The sequence below is a fragment of the Heterocephalus glaber genome, unplaced genomic scaffold (genome assembly GCF_053883595.1).
Source record: "Heterocephalus glaber isolate CG9 unplaced genomic scaffold, H.glaber_assembly_v1.0 deba00001805, whole genome shotgun sequence".
Taxonomy (NCBI): domain Eukaryota; kingdom Metazoa; phylum Chordata; class Mammalia; order Rodentia; family Bathyergidae; genus Heterocephalus; species Heterocephalus glaber.
This window is the reverse complement of record NW_028258480.1, coordinates 2152018-2178423: the sequence shown is the minus strand read 5'-3', so window position 1 is coordinate 2178423 and position 26406 is coordinate 2152018. Positions and strand designations below refer to the sequence as shown.

General features: G+C 37.7%; 3 protein-coding genes across 3 annotated transcripts; all 3 read left to right on the top strand.

Annotated features, from left to right (window-relative positions):
• The first annotated feature begins 4393 nt into the window (after positions 1-4393).
• Positions 4394-5338, top strand: LOC101704344 (olfactory receptor 5B17). The gene has a single exon (XM_004869853.1). It carries the CDS (start codon positions 4394-4396, stop codon positions 5336-5338), a length of 945 nt encoding a protein of 314 aa, XP_004869910.1.
• Positions 5339-13929: 8591 nt separating this feature from the next.
• LOC101704687 (olfactory receptor 5B3-like) lies at positions 13930-14886 on the top strand. Its single transcript, XM_004869854.3, has one exon. The coding sequence runs from the start codon at positions 13942-13944 to the stop codon at positions 14884-14886; it is 945 nt and encodes a 314-aa protein (XP_004869911.1). The 5' UTR covers positions 13930-13941.
• An 8395-nt stretch (positions 14887-23281) lies between these two features.
• Positions 23282-24528, top strand: LOC101705031 (olfactory receptor 5B3-like). The gene is made up of 3 exons (XM_004869855.4): positions 23282-24187; positions 24374-24386; positions 24482-24528. Exons 1-3 carry the CDS (start codon positions 23282-23284, stop codon positions 24526-24528), a joined length of 966 nt encoding a protein of 321 aa, XP_004869912.2.
• The last annotated feature ends 1878 nt before the right edge of the window (positions 24529-26406 follow it).

Sequence of the window (26406 nt, the reverse complement as noted above, 5' to 3'; positions counted from 1 at the left end):
TCAGAAATTTTGAAATGGACCATGTGAAATTGATACTAAATCTTGTTCCTCCTGTCTCACTGAATCTTCGAGTCCTTGATCAGCACCCACCTTTTATCATCCACCCCTCCATGTCTGGTCTCTTAGCCATTATTCTCGCCACATTGTGCTTCATAAGTACATATATAATTACATCCTTTGCAAGTATGAGTCATATATTACTATTTGTCAATTAAAATAATTTTTTAAATTTTGAGGTATAAAAAGTGAAAAACAGACACATAGCTGAATGCAACACAAAGGACAGCCCAGAAATAAACCCAAATATATAAGATTAACTTGTTTTCTACAAAGGCACCAAGAAGACACAATAGAGAAATATAATTGTTTGTCATGCTGTTAAGAAAGCTGTATTTCCACATACAAAAGAATAAAATGGACCTTTATTATGCACCATACACAAAAAATCAACTCAAAATGGATAAGAGCCCTAAACATTAACATCTGAAATCATGACACTCAGAAGACTAGAAAGAGAAGGGCTACTTGACACTGTCCTTGGTAATGATATTTTTTATATCACATCAAAGCTCAGGCAACAAAGAGCAAAACTAAAGTGAACTATATCAAACAAGAAAGCTTTTGCACAGCAAAAGAAACAATCAGCAAATGACAAGACAGCCTGTAGATGGAGAAAATGTTTACAAGCCATGTATCTGATAAAGATCACTCTTACTATTTCTACTCTGCAGACGTCTTAGTTACATCCCACACTGCTGCAACAAAATACCAAAATACACCCACAACTTGAAGAAGAAGTTTATTTGGGCTCGGATTTCAGGCCACAGTGAAGGTAATGTGGATGCACACCTGTGCTACTCGACACAGCACACCATGTTTCTGCACATGGGTTAATGGCTTCTCGCCTGGCCAGGATGGATGAGGAGTGGTGCTGGGCCTCTGCCGAGGAACGTTCCCCTGAGAACCCCATGCCTGCCCACCTGGACCCATTCACCAGAAATCCCAGAGTGACCCCACATGACGTTATTTTAAAGAGTCCAGGTTCTGCACGGAGCCTATGGTGGTTGTTTATTGAAATGAAGGCTAAGACTTTATTTCACTGTAGCCTTTCCCCTAACTGAATACATGCACCGAGTCTGCAACCACAGACAGGGAAAGAACCCAAAGAAGAAAACTGTATTGGTTCATGCAGAGAGTAATGCTTCACCAAGATCTTACATACTCATCTTCACTTGCTATGCACACACGATTCTGTAATGTATATAGGAAGGTCTGTTTCATTATTTTTAAATTGCAAATTAGGAAACTGGGCTCAGCAGAACATAAAGTAACTCTTCTGAGTACACAGTTAAATTCACGACTGATACAAGGCTTAAAGATGTATTTCTGAACTCCATGTTTATGATATTTCTATTTATGCATCAGGAACATTGGGTCATTTCTACTACTTCTTGAGAGAGTTTCTCCAATATTATTTATTCATTCTTTCAGAGATGAATTTTTGATTTCAGACACACAATGCAAGATTCCCTTTCCCTTCTTCTCAAGGTACAAGGTAAGCTTCCATATTCAATAAACATTTGTAATGAAAATGAAGTTAATCCAGAAGCAACTGGATCAGCTACAGCATATTCTGTGGGCTTTTAAACTTAGATCTGGCTAAATACTTTTCCTTAAACACTTTCCTAAACACTTTCCTGGGTATAGGACTCAAGAATAATTTGTTCTGGATACAGTACAGTACTTATGAAATGGCATGCTGCCTTCCTTACCAGGAAGAGCAAAACCTATGACAGATTATGGTCTCACTGAGCAAGCGGTAACTTCTTCCTGTCTAGAATGTGTGGTGCTGTCAAAGGGGGAAGTTCACCAAAACAGGGCTAAATGACACAGTTAGTCACCGGAAAGTTCATCATTTAACTCACAGGATCTATATTCCCTTTCACTTTAATTCCCCAAAACTCACATTTTCTTGTTCATATAGGAAACCTGAAATGTAGTAATTAAAGGCACATTCAATGCTCAGTTATATATGGATTTGTATCTTTAATATCTTGTTGTAGGTACAGAATTTTAGAGAAGCATGTAAATTCAAATATTCTATTTCCTTAACAAGTGAGGTTATATTAATTTATGTGTGTATAACACACTGTCTCCTCTTCCACTTCTATCTACCCATACCTATATCTACATAGTATCCATGTATCTGTCTATGAAAGAAATGGCCTTTGAGCAGTGTTTCAGCTGTTACTAAGATGAGAAGCTCTGCTTTGGGAGATGGAAGTCCCCCCAGGTATATGAGCCAGGACATGTTTACACCTCTTTCTGCATCTCTTTTACAGACATGCACTTAGAAAATGGGCTGCATGATTTGCAGATTCCTCAGCCTTAACAATCTCTAATGCTGTGAAAACGTAATGACTGTATTTCATTTTCATGCACACTGTGGTAGCCCAGATAATGACTATAAAACAGACCACTTTATAATCACTGGAAGTTATGGCCACATTGCTCCACATGGTAAAAGGGGCTGTGAAAATGTGACTAAGTTAAAAATTTTAAGATAGTGAGCCTCTATAGAGGAAGCCCATGGTGAATATGTTAATGATCATGGATAGAAAATGGATATATATGCATTATGTAAGCTACATATGTGTGTATTACATAAGCTATTTATAATGTAATCATAGCTTATATAATACATAATGCTAAAAATAAAGTATCGACAAATACTACCAATTTAAGGTGCACACACGTAAATGGTGTGTTAGGGCCCAAGTGGAAGGCACTAAATAGTGTCTACTAAAGAATGTATATTGTTCTCAAAGCTGAAAATACAGATTTTAAAACTAAAACATTATGCTGACCCATGAACAATTAGTGTCCGCTCCTCCAGACTGCAAATTTGCAGTCTCTATTTATCTGTAACTGTGCTTAGCATTGAGAACAAAGACAATGAGAAAGATTCTAAGAAGGGGAGTCTTTCAATGCAAGCCAAAATGTGGGTCTCAAGTCAGATATTAAGCAAAACAGGTCTCCCAGTTCCTCAGTTGTCATGCAAAATGGTCATCAACATCAACAGCAACTCACGGGGAGAAGAAGCAGAGTGAGGAAATAAAAGACCTGTGTGGATACAATGACTAGGAAAAGGTAAATCAAAGACCAAGGCTACAGGACATTAAGTCCCATCCACCTCCATGCTGCCACTTTCCCGAGCCAACATAAGAAATGCCGTTTCTACTAATAATATTAGAGCTCACACTCATTAGCTTTGTGCTGCAACCCACGCTGATCTGTTTTCATGCATTGTCTCATTTAACTCTCACGCTAATCCTTTGACAGTTCCTAACACCACTTGCATTTCATTAAAGGGTAAAATGGGGCTCAGAAAGCTTAATTTATAACAAAAGTATCTCAGGTATTGAGAGATGGAGCTTATATGCAAATATGATTATGCCTTATATGCCCAGAGCCCTAGATTTATATGTGATGCTGTACTTTTTCTTCAGAATAGATTCAATTGGCTGTAAGGCCTGTAATGTTGTATTAGCTCCTCTGCATCTACTGCACATTTAGTTGTGAATTTCTATGAAGTGCAACTCCATGCACAGGCTTGACACAATGGAGACAAGAATTAAATGTGATTTTAATGAAATTAAAGCATATTCATTGTGAGGAAATGATAAAAGAGGAGATAAATATGCTTACCATGAAATAAATATTACACAATGTATACATTATGCACGAATCAAAACACTATGCTACTCTATTGATATGTAATAATTTTTATGTCTCTTGAATGAGTTTAAAATTCTTTTAAATTCAAAAGTCAAATCAAATTCATTAAGAGTATATATGTTGGGGGCTGGGGATTTAGCTCAGTGGTTCCGCCGCCTGTGTCGCAAGCACAAGATCCCAAGTTCAATCCCTGCTACCAAAAAAAAAAAAAAAAGAGTATATATGTTGGAAAATACTATAGCGGGTTCTAAAGCTTGGTTCTGGCCTTTAATACCTGTGTAGATGTATATCATGCGCTGTGCATGAGAACTTTAGAAACTTGAGCTGTTAGATTCAAGGCATCTTAAAGGAGAGACAGACTTATTCTCGGCATGTGGCCTTGGACACTTCGTTCACCTTTCCTGCAACTTATTTTACACATACATCAAATTAAGAAAGTGGGAAGGTGACCCATGAGGATAATGCTTCTTCAAGAGCATTACTGTATAGATAAGTAATCTACATTGTCATTGCATGCTTTACACAGGAAGAATAATGAAAACGTTGTTATAAAACAATGCTTACACGTTTAAATTTCTGTGCAGGTGATTTTTGTTCAACCGTGTGCTTTCACCCTCTTTGCTGAAGACTACCTTTCCACCCTCAAGGCTTGCCCATGAAGAATACCACAGGGCTGAGTGCGTTCATCCTGCTAGGACTCACCAGCGCCCCAGACCTACAGCTGCCCCTCTTCGCGGTATTCCTGCTCATCTACCTGGTCACTCTGACAGGGAACCTGGGCATGATCGTGGTGAGCCTGCTGGACCCCCGTCTGCACACTCCCATGTACTTCTTCCTCAGTAACCTGTCCCTGGTGGACTTCTGCTACTCTTCAACAGTCACCCCAAAGCTTTTGGCTGGTTTGCTCACAGACGACAAACTTATTTCTTACTATGCCTGTGCTGCTCAGATGTTCTTCTTCGTACTCTTTGCCACTGTGGAGAATTACCTGCTGGCCGCCATGGCCTACGATCGCTTTGCAGCGGTGTGTAAGCCCCTGCACTACCCTGCCATCATGACAAGGAAAGTGTGTGCTCGTCTGGCCATCGGCTCTTACGTGTCTGGTTTTCTGACTGCTGCTATTGACATTGGAGACACCTTCTGCCTCCCTTTCTGTATGACCAATGTGGTCCATCACTTCTTCTGTGATATTCCTGCAGTCATGACTCTGGCTTGTTCTGATAAACACATTAATGAGCTGATTCTATTTTTTATTTCAAGCTTTAATATCTTTTTTGCACTTCTTATTATCTTAATCTGTTACCTGTTGGTGCTTACCACAGTTATGAAGATGCACTCGGGTAAGGGATACCAGAAGGCTCTATTCACCTGTGCTTCCCACCTCCTTGCCATTTCTCTATTTTATGGGACGGTCATCTTCATGTACCTGCAGCCCAGCTCAGGTCACTCCATGGACACGGACAAAATGGCATCCGTGTTCTACACCATGGTGATCCCCATGCTGAACCCTATGATCTACAGCCTGAGGAACAAGGAGGTCAAGAGTGCACTCAAGAAAGCTGCTGAAAAGGCAAAATATTCTCTGGGTTTAGTCATTTAGTCATGTAGAATCCACAATGAGTTATCTCACCCTGCTAAGACCTACTCAGTCCAATAAGTGAAATGTTTATGGCCATGAAGGGAATTAAAACAAATTCATATTTAATGCTACTAATTTTTTTAGTTTAGTAATGGCTGCTCTCATGCAAAATAAAAAAATGATAATTTTAAAATAAGTCTGTTTAATAAACTGTGTGAGACTTTTGTTGACATATATTATCCAGTTATAAATAATTATAGCAATTTAATAAATTATTGTTTCAGCTATTATGGAGTGATTTGGTAAGAGAAAGCATACTCATGTTACTGTTTCCAAAAGATAAATAGCTATATTAGAATAAATGTGGGGAAAATATGGTTAATGACTACCAACTCTTCCCATTTTGTTTTTATAAAAAGAGTGAGCTATCTTTTCTCTGGCATACATTTTGGCTTCCTTGTTAAAAATAAGACAATTGAAGGTGCCTGGGGTTCTTTCTGCATCTTCAATTCTATTCTGCAAGGTGAATATAATTCTCACACCAAAATATCGATAAAAGGAATAAGTAAATAAATGAAAATGCAGTGATATTAGCAATAACGTTATTCTCTATGTCTGAAGAAGTACATGCTCTGAAGTGTTTACTGCCTTTATTGGTGCTCCAGGTGAGCTAGATATAAGTCTTACCACTCTCCAACCTGTTCACCCATTACCTTCACAGTGATTTCTGACTGTTCCTGGAGAACTCCTGCCATGCCTGCCTCAGAGCTCCAAGTTTGCTCTTCTGTCTAGCTGGAATATTTTGAGGTCATTGCTTTCATTCTGTCCACTCCAAGGCCACAGAGACCTCCCTTTAGTCACTTTGTACAGGGGTCATTTCCCCCTCCATGGACATCCTTTCCTCTTCTTGTTTCATTCTTCAGAATCATATCAATATTCAGCACTGACATTTGTTTGTTCATGTGATGATTTATGTCCCTCAACTTGAATGGAAACTCCCTGTAAGGCATGGTGTTTTTTGCTTATTTCACTGAAAATAATACTGTGAGCTTTGATTTTAAAATCTTTTTAATTTGCATTTTTTAAACTAAAAATTTCCAAATTATATATGTGGAAGTAAGCTGTAAAACTCTGTAGATTTCAAAAACATCCAGTCAATAATGACTCCAATTTTTCCAGGAAATTAGCATTCTGAAAAAGTGTTGACTCCTGACATTGAACAATTCTTCCTTTGAAATTCTCCAGACTGTTTGCTTCCCCCCTGAAGCTAAGGACTGACAAATAAACCTGAAGTCTAATCACATATCTCTCCCACTTTCAAATATCACAATTTAATTAAACAATTGCACTCTTATACACTGACTCAGTGTTTATTCATTTTACTGAATAAATTTTCTTTCTAGTGCCCTTGAACTCTTGCTGAATTGACAGTGGTGAAAATGATTTCTCTTCTTGTTAGTTTATGAATAAACCTCCTTTTATCACTTTCCATTGAACATGGATTTTTTCATTACCACACTTCAGAAGTGGTAATGGAGAACAATGGACATGGAAAGAAAACAAATTTAAGAATTTGGACAGGAATCTGAGGAAAATAGTGAAAAATAAAGTTCCCTTCAAAGAGAAAAATCAGAGTGTTATAAAGAACTATTCCCATCACCAAGGCTGAGGGTCCTTACAAGGTAAATTCAGCAAGATCTCAAAATTCACTAATGTGTCTTTGATTATTGCCTTTTATGAATGGGAGACTTCTTTTCGACCCATCTTTATTCTGGTCCAATATTTGATACTAGCTGTGAATGTAGAATGAGCTAAGGTACTGGGCCACAGGAGCCAGGCCTGGCACACACAGAATCATCTGAACCCTTCAGTAGCTGGGCATTGCCCCTCTACACCGTAGTAATTCCTTGGGACTTAGCTTGTCTCCCAGGGAAGTGCATGTGATTTCTGTTTGGGAGGAAGTGTAAAATGGGTATTTAATGATCCTCAGTATTACAACTGGTTAGTTGTTTTCTAGACTGTTTCCTTGTTACACATGGACTCCTAGCTAGGCTCTGTTCCTCAGCTTTCCTGGGGTTCATTGTGGCCATGCGATTATGCCCTCCTCCATGAATATGACTGGAAGTCTCAAATTCTTCTTCCAACTCTAATGGAATTCTCCCTCCTATGTCATCCTCTGCTTTCTCTTTCTTTGTCACCAGCAGGATAAAGAGAATTCAGACCACAGAGGACAATGAATCCACTAAGTAGAAGGAACTTTAGTCACTGAGCCCATGTACATGTTCCCACAGGACAAACAATTGAACAACATGTGAGCAAGGAAAGCCTCTGTGGTCAGCCTGCTGCTGTGTTGAACTTTGCTCGTGAGATAGATAGTACTGTTGACTCTCACTAACATGGAGAGATACCAAGAGAAAATCTGGTTGTCCGTGGTAGGAGACAGAGAAGAGATGCTATATAATTAAAACACTGTCACGTTTCTCCATCACATTTAATTTCACAATTGTTTATTTGTGAATCCCTACCCACCTGCCAAGTCATAATTAAAATTACTACCACACATAAAATTAACACAACTTTTGGACAAAGAAGAAAGCTCAATTTTCATTTCAATTGAACTAAGCTCTGTGACATAGGGCAAGTTAATTAATGTTCTTAGCTTCTACTGAGGAAAACACTCCCCACCTCACAGTTATGTAAATGGGGACAAAATGACCCTGAGATGTAGCAAGCTGGCAGAACAGAACAGCTGCTCAAAAATGACTTCTCCATCTCCCTTTCCGTTCTTTCTCCTGTCCTTTCATTACATCATCTAATTTGTCAGATTTGCCCCATGGAACTATTGAAACATTTATTAATTACATTGGTTTGTTTTACAGATTTAGCTTCTACTGACTTAGCACTTTGAGAGCAGACATGTCTTCTCTCTTAGGTATGTAGTCTCAGCACCTGGTCTAATATTAATTACACAAGGAGTTAACAGTGTCTAATGAAATAATGATTTAGTGAGGGAGGAAGCCCATGTAGGCTGGCATACTCAATATTGAGTAGGCCAACATTTTTTAATTTTTTAAATGTTTTTTAATATTGGCCAAAATATATAACTATTTGTGTGTGTGTGTTTTACATTTGTTTCTCCAACAAAAATTAAAGTTCTACATATTTGATTTCTCCCCCAGGAGAATAAAAGTTTTGGAAATGTACATATTTGTACTCTAACAGATTCATGCTTAGGACAAGATTGGGGCTCAGTACAAGATTGTAAGGAAGGAGTGAGTGAATGTTAAACCAAAAAGTACATCATCTGTTTATAAAAAATTGAACACAGACAGAGAACATGCTAACCCAGTGGCTGAATGTGATAAGAATTTTTGGACTATTTTCCTATGGTTATTATAACAAACATAAGTTTGTGGAATAAAAAGTGACAAGCATTTAATTTCTTCACAGTTCTGGAAGCCAGATGGCCAAAACCAGTTCATGAGGAAGAAACCAAGCTATTCTCTAGAAGCATTCAGAGAGAATTGGTTTCATGTTTGTTTTCATTATCTGGTGATTGCCAGAATCCTTTGCTTTCATTTGCACCAATCAAATCAAAATTTACAAATTTTTGTTACCATGCCATACGTTCCTTAGGTAACTAGATTGGGGGAGGGGAAGCTATAGCTGACTTGCTGTTAGGAAGTGGGGTCGGCAGACGTGAGTCCCTGCAGGTGACCTGGAAGGATGCATCTCTCTCCTCAGCTCCTCTCTCTGCTTCCTGGTTACCACAACATTCATTCTCTTCTCCCCCCATCCCATCCTCCCTGTCTTGGAGCCAGCCAAAGATAAACTAAAAATGTGAGCCAAAATAAACATCTCCTCCTTAATTTGTGGGTATTAAGTTTCCAGTGAGAAGGAAAGTGACTAACACATCACCTTTGTTGTTGTTGTTGTGTGCATTAAGAGTCTCTAAAGTCTACTCTCTTGGCTAATTTTTAGTATACAATACCCAACTTCATTCTTTCATGTGAGAATTTCCAATTGTTCAATCAACATTTTGGTGGTACTTTTCCCATAAAATGGACATTCTACACTTGTTAAAAATCAATCTACTATAGAGGTACGGATTTATTTCTGGACCCTCTATTCTATTTCCTTGGTTTATGTCTATATTTTTAAGGCAATACCATATTGCTTTGATTTGTATAAAATTTTGAGTCCAGAAGTATGAATCTTACTCTGTTCAATTTTTTTTTTATATTCAGAGTCCTTTGCACTTACATATAAATTCCAGTGTTTTTGTCTCCATTTACGGAAACAGCCGTTCGAATCTTGACACAGGCCATTTGGTGCATGGAACTCCCTGTGCAGTCATTCTCAGACTTGGGCTAAGGAGGACTTCACCTCTGTATCTGGACCTAATTGAACACGAAGCCTCCTCAAATTCTGTGGCCAGAGCCAGACAGCTGGAGGGTAATGTGTATCCTTCAGCCCACACAGGATGACACTTACCAATTCTTCCCGCAGTTCTCTGGTTTGTGTATGTGTGATCTGTTAATATTCTTAGCCATCCTTTGAGGATGAGATGATATCATTAATCTTTTCTGTATTAGTCAGCTTTCCTGTTGCTAGGATAAAATACTTGACAATTACAGAAACAGCAGTGGAAGGGTCTGGCGGAGGAAAGATACTCAGCTCACGGTGGGCAGAAGCAGAGAGGCCAGGGAGAAAGCCAGAGTGAGAAACACACCCTCCTCCTCCAAAGGGGCCTCCTCCTAAAGCCCACTCAGCTGTAAGGTCCTGACCACACATGAGTTTGGTGCCTTCATGCTCCAGCCACCTTCCAAAACTCCACTCTGTGGGCCAGGGATTTAGCTCAGTGGTTCCAGCGCCTGCCTCGAAAGCGCAAGGTCCCAAGTTCAATCCCCGGTACCAAAAAAAAAAAACCCAACCAAAACTCCACTCTGCACCCAGGAGACTTGGGAGCCTTTTCAATATCAATGATAACATTTCCTTACAGATGCAAGCTGAAATTTGGAAAGGTGACGTTACCCAATTTGAGGCTGAGCCGTCCTAGCACACAGAACCAGCTTGCAACCACTGCACACACTTGCAGCCAGGAGAGCTTTGTGATAAAGCTGCTGTGGACTGGGACCTCGGAGCAGAATTCGAGGACAGGGTGGGTCAAGCTCCTTTAAGGGAAAAAAGCATCCCAGGACTTAAAAGTGACTATAAGGTAAGGCTCTGGGTCTTTTTCTCTTTTTAAATATTTTTTTCTGAAAATACTCTAGAGACATCTTTAAGAAACAAAAAAAATCTACTACACACAGGGTAGCTATTATTAACAATACTGTGTTATATAATTCCAAATATCTAGAAGACAGGGTTTTGAATATTCTCATCGCAAAGAAGTGGTGATGTTTGCAATGACTGTTAACTTATGTATCTGAGTTCTTTATACACAATGAATGTATAACTGCTCTGAAACTGCACTGTAGTTCATAAAATATTCAATTGCTACCTATCATTAAAATAAAATTATGAATAAATAAACATAAAATATTATATAAAAGATTTTGCTGTGAGGACTTGAGGAATTTTTTTGAGAAATAGCAAAAATAAAAGTAAAAGTAAATTAAGTTCAAAAGTAATCTTTAAAGATGTGAATAAATTGGAATGAAAAATGAGAGAACAACTTCCATGAACAGTTGGGAGTCCTTGCTCAGTTAAGCATGTTTACCATATGACCAAGCAAACCAATTTCTATTTCTATTTACCTAAATGGAAAAAAAAACTGTGTTCACAAAATGTTTAGATCAACTTTATTCACAATCACCACTGAAATCAGCAAATATTGCCCTGAACCAACCAAGGATAAAAAAAATAATATGTGAAGTTAAAAGTATGATATATAATGCCATAGTAAAAGTGTTTCACTACAGATGTATGTCATAAAATGTTTGCACCCCAACTGAATTTATGCTAATACCATAATCAGACACCACATATTTCTAGGATGCTGATGAAGGACATTCTTGCAAAGGAAAAAGTACATGGAAAATTTGTTTAGCAGTGCACAGGAAACGGAGTGGAAGAGAAGTTGACTACAGGAAGCCCAGGAAATGCAGTGATTTCAATAGCGGTTACATAGCTGTACATTTAACAAAATTATTAGAACTTTACCCTAAAAATTGTGCATATTGCTGTGTGCGATTTATACATTAGTGAGTAATTTACAAACCACCAGTACATGCTCAAAATATCCAAGTTGGTCCCCACAGGCAGTTTGTTTCTTCCCTGGGGAAGAGGCAGAGACCTACAGATGCTCTCCTGGGGAAGTCCCCCGAGAGCTCCGTGCCTTTATAATCTACTCCTGCTTCCTGTTCCTAGTTTCTGATACTCAACAGAACTCCAGGTCACTTCATTTTAGAGGGACCAGACTTCGATCCTAGCCCCTTGAATAGCCTTTATTCATCTGAATGTAGACAGTTGCTCATGCAAACAGGCCTGTCCCAAATTTAGGACTTCCGAGCACCCTGCAACATGGCTAAGGTAACACCTGAAAATAAAATATATATTGAATGACTTGAAAATAACCCCATAGTGAGTTTTCATAGACATTCCCCTATGGGTTATTTAGGAACACATTCCTGGGTGTTATGTGGAGGAGGTAATTTTACTGTTTTTTATTTTACTGTTAAGGAAAAGTAAGTGACTCTTCTAAGGATCTAGAAAAAGAAGCATGGTAGATTCAGGACTTGAATCCATATTAATCCCCGTTCTTCCATTCTTTCCACCCTGCCTTAGAGAACCAAGAACCACTGACCACAACCTGAGAGCCACCTTCCTACTATAATCTACTACAGTTTCCTATTATGTACCTTTTATACTGTATTTTCTACATTAATCTATAGTTGAATTTTGGATTTTAGGTTCACCTTTGAGATTTCTACACTTTCAAGCAGCAAGGTAAGCTACGCACACTTAGGAAAACTGTCCTGCAAAAGCAGTGGGACATATATACTCTGACTTGTTCAGCACAGAAATATGTTTCAATTTTTTTCCTTAGGGGTGAATCTGAGATGTGAAAGTCAAAAATTGCACCAGTAATGAATCAGAGGTTACTCGGGTAGCATCATTATTTTGCTCCCCTGCAAAAAAAATGTTTAGTCCAAACAATACCATAGGTGATGATCTGGCTGACAGTGATGGCTTCAACTTGCTTACACAGTACTTCATCAAGGAGGTAAAGAACAATCAAAACTAAGGACCCTTCCTCAAGTTAAAGAAAGCCCCCCAAAATTAGCAAGTTCTGAATTTTATTTTAATATTCCCTTTAACTTTGTCCTTATAATTTTTAGCACATCTATCCACATTGATGCGATTTGCCTAAAAGCAAAGTCTGCTATGTCCAACTGAGTTTAAATCTTCAATCTTCTTCATCTTAGATGTATCATTAAGAAGCTTCACAAAACTTCACAAATCCTTATTTGCCTTAATGGTAAAAGTAATAATACATAAACATACTCCCACACACCCATGTATATAATGTTCTTATCATTATTATAGAACTGAATACTTGCTAAAAGGGGTTGTATGTATTAAATCTGGCAAATATGAAGGAGGAAGATGGTTGGGAACAGTACTTCACCTTGGATGGAAACTGTCCAACGACTTCCCATTCAAATAAAAAGAATCAGAACACTGTTCTATACAACAACAGAGTAGGGTGAAATTTTTTATTTTATTTTGGTTGACAAATAATAAATGTATATATGGGATTCTGTATGATGTTACAATACATGTTCCTAAGTCAGAGCTTGCCAAAGAAGCCAGATCTGCAGGCTAATGTCCAGCCACAAACTATAGTCAGCCTTAAATCTCAATCACTCAACTATAGGTAGACACTACTAAGAGAACAAACTAGGAGTTAGTATAAGAAATGAACATCCATTCAATGCAAGCTAAAATACAGATTTCAAGAAAGAAATTAAGCAAAAACAAAACAGGCAAATTAAAAAAAACTCCAGGTACATAAGAGAGCTAAAGCGTCAGAGAATGCCTGGGAAGTATAAAGAAAATCTAAGTGACCCTAAAATGTAAGACAAGATTTCAGATCTCAGTCACACTTAAAGAGTAGCATATTGTCACCTACATGTCCTACGTAAATATAGTCCATCATTGTGTTTAAATTATATTATCATTGCCGGTACTCATGAGGTTAATGAACCATCCAGAATTTAAACGATTTTTTTCTGTATTTTCACATTTAGTTTTTATAATAGTGTCTGCAGTAGATATCATTAGTTTCTTAATATAATACATACATAAAATTTTGAACATGTGTGAATAGTTCAAGAAATTGACCAAATATTTGTTTACAAGTATATATAATTTGAAAACTGTTTAATTTCCAGGTAAATAGTTTGTAACTCTACAGAGAATTAAAGTCAGTTCTGTAGTTATCCTCATCCTTAGATATAGGTAAACGTGAGATATATATTATTGTTCTAACAAAGGACTGCGTATGGCATATAAACATTTCAGTTTTTTAGTGTAATATCAGTGCCATGATATCTACTAACACTCTGTCCCTTATTTCCTTTTGCTACAGGGCATCTTCTGATTCCCAAATAACACTGATGGAGAACAAGACAGAAGTGATGGAGTTCATCCTCCTAGGCCTGACCAATGCCCCAGAACTGCGAGTCCCCCTTTTCTTCATGATCACTGTCATCTACTTTATTAATGTGGTTGGCAACCTGGGGATGATTGTCTTGATTCTTGTAGACCCTGGTCTCCATGGCCCCATGTACTTTTTCCTCGGTAACCTGTCCCTGGTGGACTTTGGATACTCCTCAGCTGTCACACCCACAGCTGTGACTGGGCTCCTTATGGAAGACCAGGTCATTTCCAAAAGTGCATGTGCAGCTCAGATGTTCTCTTTTGCAGTCTTTGCTACTGTGGAAAATTTTCTCCTGGCCTCCATGGCCTATGACCGCTATGCAGCAGTGTGCAAGCCCCTGCACTATACCACCACCATGACCACAAGTGTGTGTGCATGGTTAGCCATAGGCTGCCATGTCTGTGGCTTCCTGAATGCCTCCATCCACACTGGAGAAACATTCAATCTCTCTTTCTGTAACTCCAATGTGGTCCATCACTTTTTCTGTGATGTTCCAGCAGTCATGGCTCTGTCTTGCTCTGATAGACATGTTAATGAACTGGTTCTAGTTTATGTAGCAACCTTCAATGTCTTTTTTGCTCTCCTCATTATCTTGATATCTTATTTATTCATATTCATCACTATTCTAAAAATGCACTCAACTTCAGGATATCAGAAGGCTCTGTCCACCTGTGCTTCCCACCTTACCTTAGTCTCCATTTTCTATGGGACCATCATCTTCATGTACCTGCAGCCCAGCTCCAGTCACTCCATGGACAGGGACAAAATGGCGTCTGTGTTCTACACCATGGTGATCCCCATGCTGAATCCACTAGTCTACAGCCTGAGGAACAAGGAGGTCAAGAGTGCATTCAAAAAGGTTATTTGGCAGGCAAAATTGTCTTTAAGATTTAGATTTTAACATAGGAGGAGACACAGGAAACTGGTTCCATGACTGTCAGGTCTTGTCCATATGCTGAATCTCATTGTAAAGTCCATATAGAAGTTAGATTTCTGAAGTATTACACTCAGTACTTTGAAGATTATTTCTTTTCTAGAGAGAAGGAATTGTCTCCAGAGACATTTGTGAACAAAAAAGCTAAGCTAAATCATAAGTTATTTTGCTTCCTGCTTATCAAAAAACTAAGGACCTTTTATTAATTCACTCACTCCACATGTATTTCCTTGAGCATAAGCATATGTAAAAACATCCTTGTGCCTGTGAACGTATTTATAAATACATTCATGCAATCATGTACAAATGAGAGTGGAGAATTTGCCAGATATAAATGGAATGTGGCTAAATTTTGATAAAAAGTAACTTAATTGGCCCAGGGATTTAGCTCAGTGGTTCCGGTGCCTGCCTCGAAAGCACAAGGACCCAAGTTCAATCCCTGGTACCAAAAAAAACAAAAAACAAAAAAAGTAACTTAATTAATTAGTTGTTATTAAAAATTTAACTCATATCTAACATTATTTATTTAGGCAAAGAGTATTGTTTGAGTCAATCTCACAGTAAATGTGCCGTACTTCTAAATGAATATATCTGCATTTTTATTGGCACATTTTATATATTCAGAAATAAAGAATCCTAAATGAATTAATCTTTGCCTTGACTCAAGTGCTTTATACAACCAAAATATTCATGTTTAAAATTTTGAATAAGGTAGTCAGAATACCAGAAAAGTAGAGGGAAAAATAAAAACATTTTTCCATGTACTTCTATCTATTCTCACATTATTTTAAAAATTCACTGACATCTTAATATGGCTATTCGTTTATCTTTCTGAAAATGTTTTGCAATTGTCAATGCCCCTTCATTTCTGCTAAAGTTGAGTTACTTTATCTTTCTCACTCTACCATTCTCTTATCTAACTTTATTCCCACTCATTTTCTTGCTATTTCATCAATCCCCAAACCTTGATTTTGGGTGAAATTCTCTTATGTCATTCAGGTTTTTGCATAAGTGTTGTCCTGTTAGAGAGTCTTTCCCTTATACCTTTATAAAACAGACACTCTACTTATGAAAGAAACTATCCTTTTGCCCTAAATTAATCTTCACAATCCACTCGAGTGACATATAGAGAAGCTAATTAACTTGACCCAGAATTTTCAGAGTGTCCAGAACTCATAGGATAAATAGAGATGTGGAGGAAGAGATTTAGAATAGGGCTTGGTGTGGGTTGCTATGCAGGCTGGGAACTAGAGGCCCTGTAAAGCTGTTGGCACAGCTTAAGCCCCAACCCAGAGCCTCACAACCAGGGAAGCCATGAGTATAAGTTCCAGGCCAGGTCTGAGAGCTGAGGACCATGAGTGTTGATGTCCCAGGACAGGAGCAGATGGACGTCCCACTCAAACACACAGAATACATTCACCCTTCCTCTGCCTCACAGGACTGCAAGGCCCCTTCCACCTCACTGAGGATGATCTCTACTCTCTCCCAATTCTCATGCTCACCTCTTCTGGAATCAACCCCACAGATGCCCAAATATAATGTTTAACTTGGTCTGAATATCTTTTGATCAGTCAAGATAACATATAAAATTAATTCAAGTGCTAGAAATGAATAAAATAAAAGCACATTGTTCTTAATGAACACCATGAATCAAGAAATGTGAAAAGGAAATCAATGAGAAATTATGAAAATAAAATATATATTAACCATTCTATAAACATGTAGGCAACAGGGAAAGGGGACATTACTAGAACCTCTGCAGTAAGTCCTAGTCTCCTGAGAGCCATGGCAGCACAAGGCAAATTACAGGAAAGGTAGAAAAATGAGACTTTGAGAAGAAGCTGAGCTTTGGGCCTGATCAGTGCTGCTCTGGGCGAAAAATGAAAAGAGGAAAGCCCCAGAGTTTGCCACACCTTTATTCAGTACATCGGGAGAAACACATGTAACAAATACTTGAGTTTGGTACAGTATCAGGAGAAATAAATGTAACAGATGGTGGGGGGGATGGATCCTAGATCAATGAGGAACTATGAAGATGAAGAATTTCTTCCTCCCAGGATGTCTTCAGCTGGTGTAATCTTGTCCTGGAGAATCACAGCATCATCAGACCATTGAAGTCTCAGTTGTGACCAGAGGCCAAAATGGAATTATGTCTCGGAATGCCATAGCTGGCCTGTAGGCAGGAGAACTAGACCTAATCAAATGATTTTTCCCCAATATTATGTAGAATTGCTCCTGACATAAACCCTTTGATGTTGATGAATAGGGTAAATATTAGACCAGATAAAATAAAATTTAGAACCAACATATGCAAGATGATGCTTCAAAATATTCACAAGAAAGCTTGGAAAGCAAAGAGGTGGGGAAAATAGAAAGACAAATTAAGAAATAGGCAGCACGTATTGAGAAGGCTATATGGAAAGAAGAGAGGAAAAAATAAATGCAAAGTATAAATATAAACATAAAATGGATGAACGTTTGCTGAATTGAAATGTAAGTTCTTTGATGAAGAACTATATCACTATTGGAAAGAATTAATTTGAAAAATCATCTATTGAGAAATTGGAAAAATAAGAACAAGAACAATTTTTACAAAAAAATTATAATTACTTCACATCAGTTTTCTTCATAAACAATAAACAGTAGACTAGTATCTTTAAAAAGACTGAAAGAAAATAAATATCAATTCCAGATTTTTATACCCAGATAAACTGTCAATGACATTTGATTGCAAAATCAAGACATTATCAGATACACACAAATGTTCCAGGTTGGTTTACTATCTATCAGTACAATGAAAGCAGTCAGAAGATGGCAGAGGCACAAAGTATGTCATTGGGAATCTGAAAGAAGGAATGGAGCAGGTTTTGTTCTTTCCTATCTGCAGCAGCAGCACCTTCCTCCACCTTCCCTCCAGCCTAATCCCCATCATAAGGAGAATGGGGAAGGACCCACCTGTGGAGAAGAGAGACCCATGGTGTTAGGTCCTGTTGCTCAGAAACAGACCAACAGTGAGTTATGGGAGGCAGATGTGCTTCGTGCTGCGTTTTTAAAACAGAAAACACTGATGATGTGTTGGGAGCTGTGTCATGGAAGGGAAGGACAGCACTGAAGGATTTCATTAGAAAGTACATTATATCTACGAGAATTTTGCTCAATGTTCCAGGAACCACTGTGATAACGAGCCTTTAACTTACACTGTCTGAAAGGGGAGGAACTGGGCACTTTTTATTTTACTTCTATTTGTCATTTACCTGTGCTGACATCAGAGAAATTAAATGCCCTTCACAGGAGCTGAGCATACTCTTACCCCACAATCTAGTGCTAAGTCTAAGACATGTGACCTCTTTCTTCTTTTTTTCTTAATATATGGGCCAGTACAAGCCAGAGTATGGATGGAGCACCACAGGGCATGCTGAGGACGGGCCACACAGAAAGGAAGCCATCTGCCCACAGACACAAGCCACATACTCAAATTGACTTATTGGTCCTAATTCATATTTAAATCACCACCTCTGACTCCTGTGTCATATCTCTCAACTGACAAGAAAAAATTTTGCATTTTATTTATCAATGTTCTAGCAATCCAATAGCCTATGGCTTATAGTAAATAATATATTGAAAAGGAGAAAAGTAATAAAAAGATAGAAAAATTTTACAAATATATATTTACAGAATATATTACAAATATGTTACAAATATCAATAACCCATTAAATATAAATGGGTTAAACATACTTCATGTGTATAAGGACAATGTGAGAAAATTAAGGAAGAAAAAATAAATAACAATTACCACAAATGCACCTGTATTACTCAACATAAAAATTATATCCCTTACATAATTTAACTGCTTACTTACTAGATTAGTGTGATGGAGAGAAATTCTTGCCCTCAAAGGCTTCTGTACCTCAGAGAAGGCCATGTTTATACCATTTTCTCCTGATTCCCATTAATTAGGTTCTGACGTCATATCGTGGTCCCTCGTGACATTATTTTAAAGCGACAAGACTAGAGCCCCTTTGGACAACATTTTTCCAAGTGAGCCTAATATTTTAGCAAACTGAGTATCTGTAAGGAATTTGCAACTCCAGGGAAGAAAAACATGTCAAGGTAAAAGTTACACTGTTTCATGCTGAAGGTATAACATTTTACTAAAGTCAGCAGAGACACACCCTCAATTACTCCTGGCAGACATAATTCTGAGGGGTTTTTGGTAGAGATAGCTTTATCATCTCTATTCCACAGTTGAGACTAAACTCTGCAGAAACTAAATAATTTTCAAGTTCATGAAAAAATCCATGGCATCTGCAAGTCTTAAACCTAAGCTTCCTAGCTCCATATTAATGATCTTCCTACCTCTTCATACTTCAGAAAATTTGGAAACTTTTTGAGAAGCACATGAGAGAGAATTGCTCCAGTACTATCTATAAGTCTTCTAAGAATGAATTTCTGATTTCCGACTCACAGTACTCTCCTTCTCTTATCTTATCTGATACTTGTCTCTCCATTGTCTCTGAAACAAATAGGCTCATCAGCATTAAGTTCAAGCTGTTGATTACTTAAAGAGATCTGATTTTGGAAAGAAATTCATCTAAGATATAGACAAAGAAAAATAAAAGATAGATATCAATGTTCTTTAGAGTTTGTGGAAGTTCATTTCTAGACATAGCTTTCTGAGTATGCTTGTCATGAAAAAATGTAAAAGTTTGGCAAATGATTATCCTGCAGTACAAATATGATCATGTTTGTCCTCACATTATATTAATATAGTTTATTACATTGATTGATTTTCATATATTGAGGCACTTTGACTTCTTGAAATAAATTCTACTCAGTCATCATTTGTAGTTATTTTAATTTACTAATGCACTTGGTTTGTTAGCATTTTTTAGTGTTGTCTCATGTATATTCAAGAGGAATATTGGTCTCTAGCTTTATTCTTTGTTTTGTCTAACTTTGGTATGAGGCAATGCTGATTTCACAGATTGAACTAGGAAGTATCCTAGATATTAACTCAAAAGAAATGAACCAATGCTCAAACTTAAATCTTTATGGCATAGTATAGGAAGATCAGTTCTATTTGTAATCACCAAAGTGGAAATAACATTTAATGTTCCTCAACTAGCAAATGGAAAAATAAACAATGTGTATAATGTTCTCACTTAAAAGCCACCACTATGATACGGATGATAATACAAACTGACCTCAGGTACATTGTGTTAGATGAATATAATGGAACCAAAGACAACACATTCTGGGATTCTAATTAAAAACATATCTGCAAAAGGCAAAATTATATGGAAAAAAATAGATAGTGTTTGCCAGGGCCAGTGGGTAAGAGAGACAGTTGCCCATAACAACTGAGGAAACTTACTAGGGACGACTGTTACAATGGTTACATGAATTGTATTTGATCAAATTTTTAGAACTATCTAAAAATTGTGTGTGCACACTACAGTTTTCAACTATACATCAAATTAAAATAAGAGATACCAAGTAATACGAATATATGCATGTACACCTAACATATCCTGCTCAGGCCCACATGTAGTTTAATTGCTTCTTCTCTAGAAAATTGAAGTGCTGTAGATTCCCTCAAGAAAGGATACCCCAAGGGAGCTCTGTGTACTCATAATTCACTGCTCCTTTACATGCACAAGTCCCTGAAGTCTAACATAATTCCCGGTGACTTTGTTTCAGAGGGCATAGATGCTGAGACCCTATAGCCACCATGTATTCATCTTCATGTTGATGTTGATTCATACCTGCAAGTCTTCCTCCAACCTAAAGATTTGCTGAGTCACCCACTATCATAAAGAAAAACGCCTCCAAATTAAAATTATGTTGAGAGACTTCAAAGTAATAACCACCTAGCAAGTTGTTTTGTAAACATCCCTTTGCTTCAAAAATGATATTCTGGATTATGGTGGAGAGGTGATTTTATAATGTTTATTTAACAATAAGAACTGGGGGGAGGATGCATCGTAGATTCAGTACTTGATGCATATGAGAGTCTTTCTCTCTCCCTGCTTCCCTGCCTCTGAGACCTCAGTGACTACTACCCACAAGAGAGCCACTCTAGAGAGCTACAATTCATTATTTCATGGAAGAATTTCTGGTTTCAAACTCACTGCTTGAGACTGACTATCATTTGTTTCCAAAGCATTAAGGTAAGCTTCTATAGTCAATATAAACTTTTAGTCAAAAGTGTAATTCATGCAAAAGCAGTGGAACAACTATCCCTATATGAGTTATTTGAGCACAGAAATCAAGGTTTTGAGCATTTGTCTAAAACACCAAGGAGAGTCTGGAATACAAATACTAAAACTACAGCAAGAAAGAGTTCAGTTTTGCTAAACGTCTTGCTTGTCACCTTGCTGCTTCCTAAAACTCTTAACCTAAACAGTACAGACGATGCTCTGACCAGGAGGTAATTTCTATTTGTTCTCAACTTGTTGATTTCTCATTGGAGATTTAGAAAAATAAAATAGACAGTGCAATAGCACTTCTTCAAACTACTAATGAGTTAGCAAAATCTGAACTTCATTTCGGCATTTTACACATAATCCCATTACCTCGTGATTGTTGGCACATTTATGTATATTTAAAATGATGTGGCTAAAAGTACAAGATTTTGACTAGGATAAAAATAGATTTTAGTATGGAATCTTGAGTCTCCCTTGAGCTACTTATGGAGTTGTAGAATATCATTTATCGTCACAAATTGTTAGTGGACTTAATGGTAAATAAGAAAAAATAATATTACTACACATAGATACCCAAGCACACTGTCATACATGCACTTATATATAAATCTCCTATGATATATTGCAAAACATTGTATGTGTTAAAGTGCTTTGTATATTTGGGTGGACAAACATAAAATCCTCATGGGCTAGATTTGTAAAGTAAAACTGAAAAAGAAATAGGAAGATAATAATAGGAAATTAGAGTTAGTAAAGGATGGATGTTTCCAAAGGCCACAAATTAAAATAAACATTTAAACTACTGGTCCTATACATCCACTGATTCAAATAAAAAATTGTTAAATTTTAGATATTTCAATCAGAACAGATGTGCAGGCCAAAGGTAACCCATAAACTGAACTTTTCACCTTTGATACCATCATTCAAAGGTGGGGTGATTGCAATGAGATAAAAGAACACTCTTTCAGCTGAAGTTCAAATACAGACATTAAGAAGAAACTGAACAGAAGAATGGCTCCCACAGAACGAGTAGAGCAGCCAATCAGATGGGCAGAACGTGAACAGAAAGTGCATTTCTAGGGGGGGCACATAAAATCTCAGTGGCCCCAGAGAAAAACAAAAGCAAACGTCACACCTGAATCTCTGCACGTTACCACCACCCTTCTCAAACTACACATATTCCCGTGAGGATCGTTCCATCCTCACGATAAGAGTGCAGCTAGCACTTGCCAGCATTTTACCCTTTTTACTGCATTGTCTCGTTTAATCTTCACACTAACCCTTAACACACTAACATCTTCATTTTGTAGATGAAGAGAATCTGATTCAAGAAAGTTAATTAGGACCTGTTGTCAGTTAGGCTAGCAAGCAGCTCTGCCCAGGGCTGGAGCTCTGTACCTGAGGCTGTCCTCCTATCCAGAGTCACCTCCGCCGGTTAGCCAGACGCACATCCCCGGTGATCTCACCGCATCTGCTGCCCACGGATCTCTCAGTTAAGTCACTGTTAAAACCCAAATCCTCAGCTTTAAATAAGGGGACAATGAATAATTGTAAATTGATTCAAATTCCACTTGATTTAAGTCTAATTTAGATCATTAAACTTGGTACCATTCTGTCTGGTACCAAAGCTTGGTTTACCAATTAATGCTTCCATAAATATGAATATATATTACTCAGCCTCTGGCACCTCACAGTCTAAATTCAACTTCATAAATTTGTTGGGAAATCAAGGAATATAGATGTAGAAGTGTTTAAAGCAGTTCCCAGCACACTGGCTATACAGATGACTGTGAAATTACTAGTCTAGAAAATAATGAATTGATTGCCTTATTAATTCCAGAATCGCTGTGTAGAAGAGTATATTAAATATTTTAAATCTCAGCTTACAAATATATAAAACTTTAAAACTGTAGAGATGTTGCATGAAGTGTCCTCATTCAACAGTCTGGAGCTTTATCAATAATTAATATATTAAAATTTGTTGTTAAGCTCATGCTTTAGTTATGAGAATTTTGAAACACATATAATTGGGATAATAAAATAATGTACATGATATGGAAACATTTCAGTTTCACTGCAGTCACTACTATGTTTAAAGCATTTTCCATTACTTCCCTTTGCTTCAGGGTATCTCCTGATTCCCAAATAACACTGATGAGGAATAGGACAGAAGTGACAGAGTTCATCCTCTTGGGACTAACGAATGCCCCAGAATTACAAGTCCCCCTCTTTATCGTGATCACACTCATCTACACCATCACTGTGGCTGGGAACCTGGGGATGCTCCTGCTGATCCTCCTGGACCCTCGTCTGCACACTCCCATGTACTATTTCCTGGGCAACCTGTCTTTGGTGGATTTTTGCTCCTCCTCAGTTGTCACTCCCACAGTCATGGCTGGGCTGCTTACAGGAAACAAGGTCATTTCCTACAATGCCTGTGCTGCTCAGGGATACTTCTTTGCAGTCTTTGCCACTGTAGAAAATTATCTCTTGGCCTCGATGGCCTATGATCGCTACGCAGCAGTGTGCAGGCCCCTGCATTACACCACCACCATGACCACAAGTGTGTGCACAGGCCTGACCCTGGGCTGCACTTTTGGAGGTATCCTGACAGCCTCCATCATCACAAGCAACACATTCAGTTTCTCCTTCTGTATGTCTAATGTGGTCCATCACTTTTTCTGTGAAGTTCCGGCAGTCATGGCTCTAACTTGCTCTGATAGGCATCTCAATGAGCTGGTTCTTGTGTGCATGGCCAGTTTCAATATCTTCTTTGCCCTCCTAGTTACTTTGGTGTCCTATTTATTTATATTTGTTACAATCTTAAAAATGCGCTCAGCTGCAAGCTACCAGAAAGCCTTTTCCACCTGTGCCTCCCACCTCACAGCAGTCTCCATCTTCCATGGCACAGCCATCTTCATGTACCTTCAGCCCAGCTCCAGCCAGTCCATGGACACTGCCAAAGTCGCCTCTGTATTCTATACCATGGCCATCCCCATGCTCAACCCTATGGTCTACAGCCTGAGGAACAAGGAGGTCAAGAGTGCATTCAAAAAGGTTGTTGGAAGGACCATGCATTGAAGAGACTGTTCTCTGTATAGTATATGTTCTTTGTCATTTTGTCAAAACTTGGCTGTCTGCATGCATCAGGTTTAATGTCTAGGTCCTCCATTTCATTCCCTGGGTCTAGTGTTGATTTTTTTATGCCAGGATCATGCTGCATTTGTAGCTAAACTTCTGCTGCAGATTTTGAAGTCAGGTATTGTGATAACTCTAGCTTTGTTGGATTTTCACTCCTGTCTCCACCCTTCAGGATTATTTTGTCTATTCTGTGTCTTTTGCGGTTCCATGCAGTTTGTGTTTTGATGGGGATAACACGATATACTTACACCAATGAATAACCTAAATAATTAATGGAGATATCAAGCTACAACTTTACAGCTAACATTCCATTTTTCTTTACTTCTAATACAAGAAAAAATAGTAACCTAGCTTTAAGTATTGTTGTAGTGTTGGCATGTTTTATTGAGAGACACAGAGTGAAAGCATTTTAATGAATTAATATTTCTAGCTTGACTGAAGTCATTCTCTAGAACCTATATTTTCACTTCTTACTTTTCAATATGATCAAATAGTCACAGTATAATAAAAGTGGAGGAAACTAAAGGCATTGTAAAATATATTAATCTATCAGTGCATCATTAAATAGTATATCATGGTATTTTTTAAATGCAAGGACTTTGAAATGACTAATGCTCATTAATTCTAAATGTGGTTAAGTATTATGGTCTGTCATCGCTCCTGTCTCTCACCCCAATCTTGATATTTCTTCCACAAGCACATTCCTGCCTCAGGGCCTAAGTGCCTGCTGCTCCCTTGAGGGGCGGTTCCCACACTGCAGACAGGTCTCTTCGAAACTGTTTACCCTGCCAGCTTCCTGAACACTGCTATCAAAATTCACTTCCTCTCCCCATTCGCACTGTCCCTTTGCCCTGTTACTCTTCATTGTTCTTCCCTGCACCTCCCTGCTGTGTATTTATTTGCTCTCTTATTATCACCTCAAGCTAGAATTTAAACTCCATGAATGCAGTGACTTTCTGCTCAGCACTTAAAAAGATGCCTGTTTCTTTGTAGAGTCTCAATGACTGTGTGTTAAATGAATGAATAAAGTAATTAAGTTTTGAATCCAACTGCATTGTTACAATGAATCCTTGAACCGCTGTGGATTATAGCGAGTCATCCTTAACACAAACCTTCTGGACAGACTTGTGGGACATTTCCAGGGTACACACATTTTCTGCTTTGCTAAAAAATTTATAATCTGTACTCTCAGTGCTTGCCCTCCCCACTTGTAGACACTGTGATTTCTTGGACCTCTCCTCACTAAGGGAATCCTCTCATAATCTTTGATATGGTGTCTCATTCAGGAGCAAGGAACACATTAAATAGATGTGATGTAGTGAGTCATAAAAAGAAAGTAAATATGTGATTATATAAATGTTTAATGTGTGATTCTGTTTGGAAAATTACTTTCTATGTATGAACTACATGATTAAATTAAGTTATTCTAAATGACCATTTAAAATATAAACATGACAATATCTATTAGTAGTAAATATACAATCAGTGTGCTTATGTAATGCACAATTTTATGTTTTTAATTTCTATCCACAACGGGTCCTATTACAATACAAGAATTACCCACAAGATGTATACCCATACCTTCTTTTTTCTCTGAACAATAAGATGCCTCCACATCTCAGAAATTGTGAAGTAGTGCTTGAATGTGCTAAGATGTTCATGCTGATATTTGTGATGCGGTATGGTATAACACAGTATTCACTTCTTGTGGTGATATCTTTATGGTGATGTTTCTCCTGTTAGGACCACTTCTAATCTTACTTTAAATAATAATTCTACTTAAGAATTATTTTAGACATACGGATAAATTTCAAAGATAGGGCTGAATGTTCCTCTCTATCTCTGTGACAGTAAGAGTAATGACCCACCAAAAGACCCATGCATAATCCCTGGAACTTGTAAATGCCACTTAATATGGGGTATAAAGGACTATGACAATATAATTAATATAAATATTAAAGATTAAGAGATAATTATGGTTCATTTGAGTGGGCCCTGTTATTATAATATTAACATTTGAGAAAAACACAGACACAAATCTCCAATAAAGGAACATGTATCTCTTTGGGAATAAAACAAGAAAATAGAATTTTAATTAAGGACATATTCATCAAGCAGATGGCCTTGAGTACACCCAG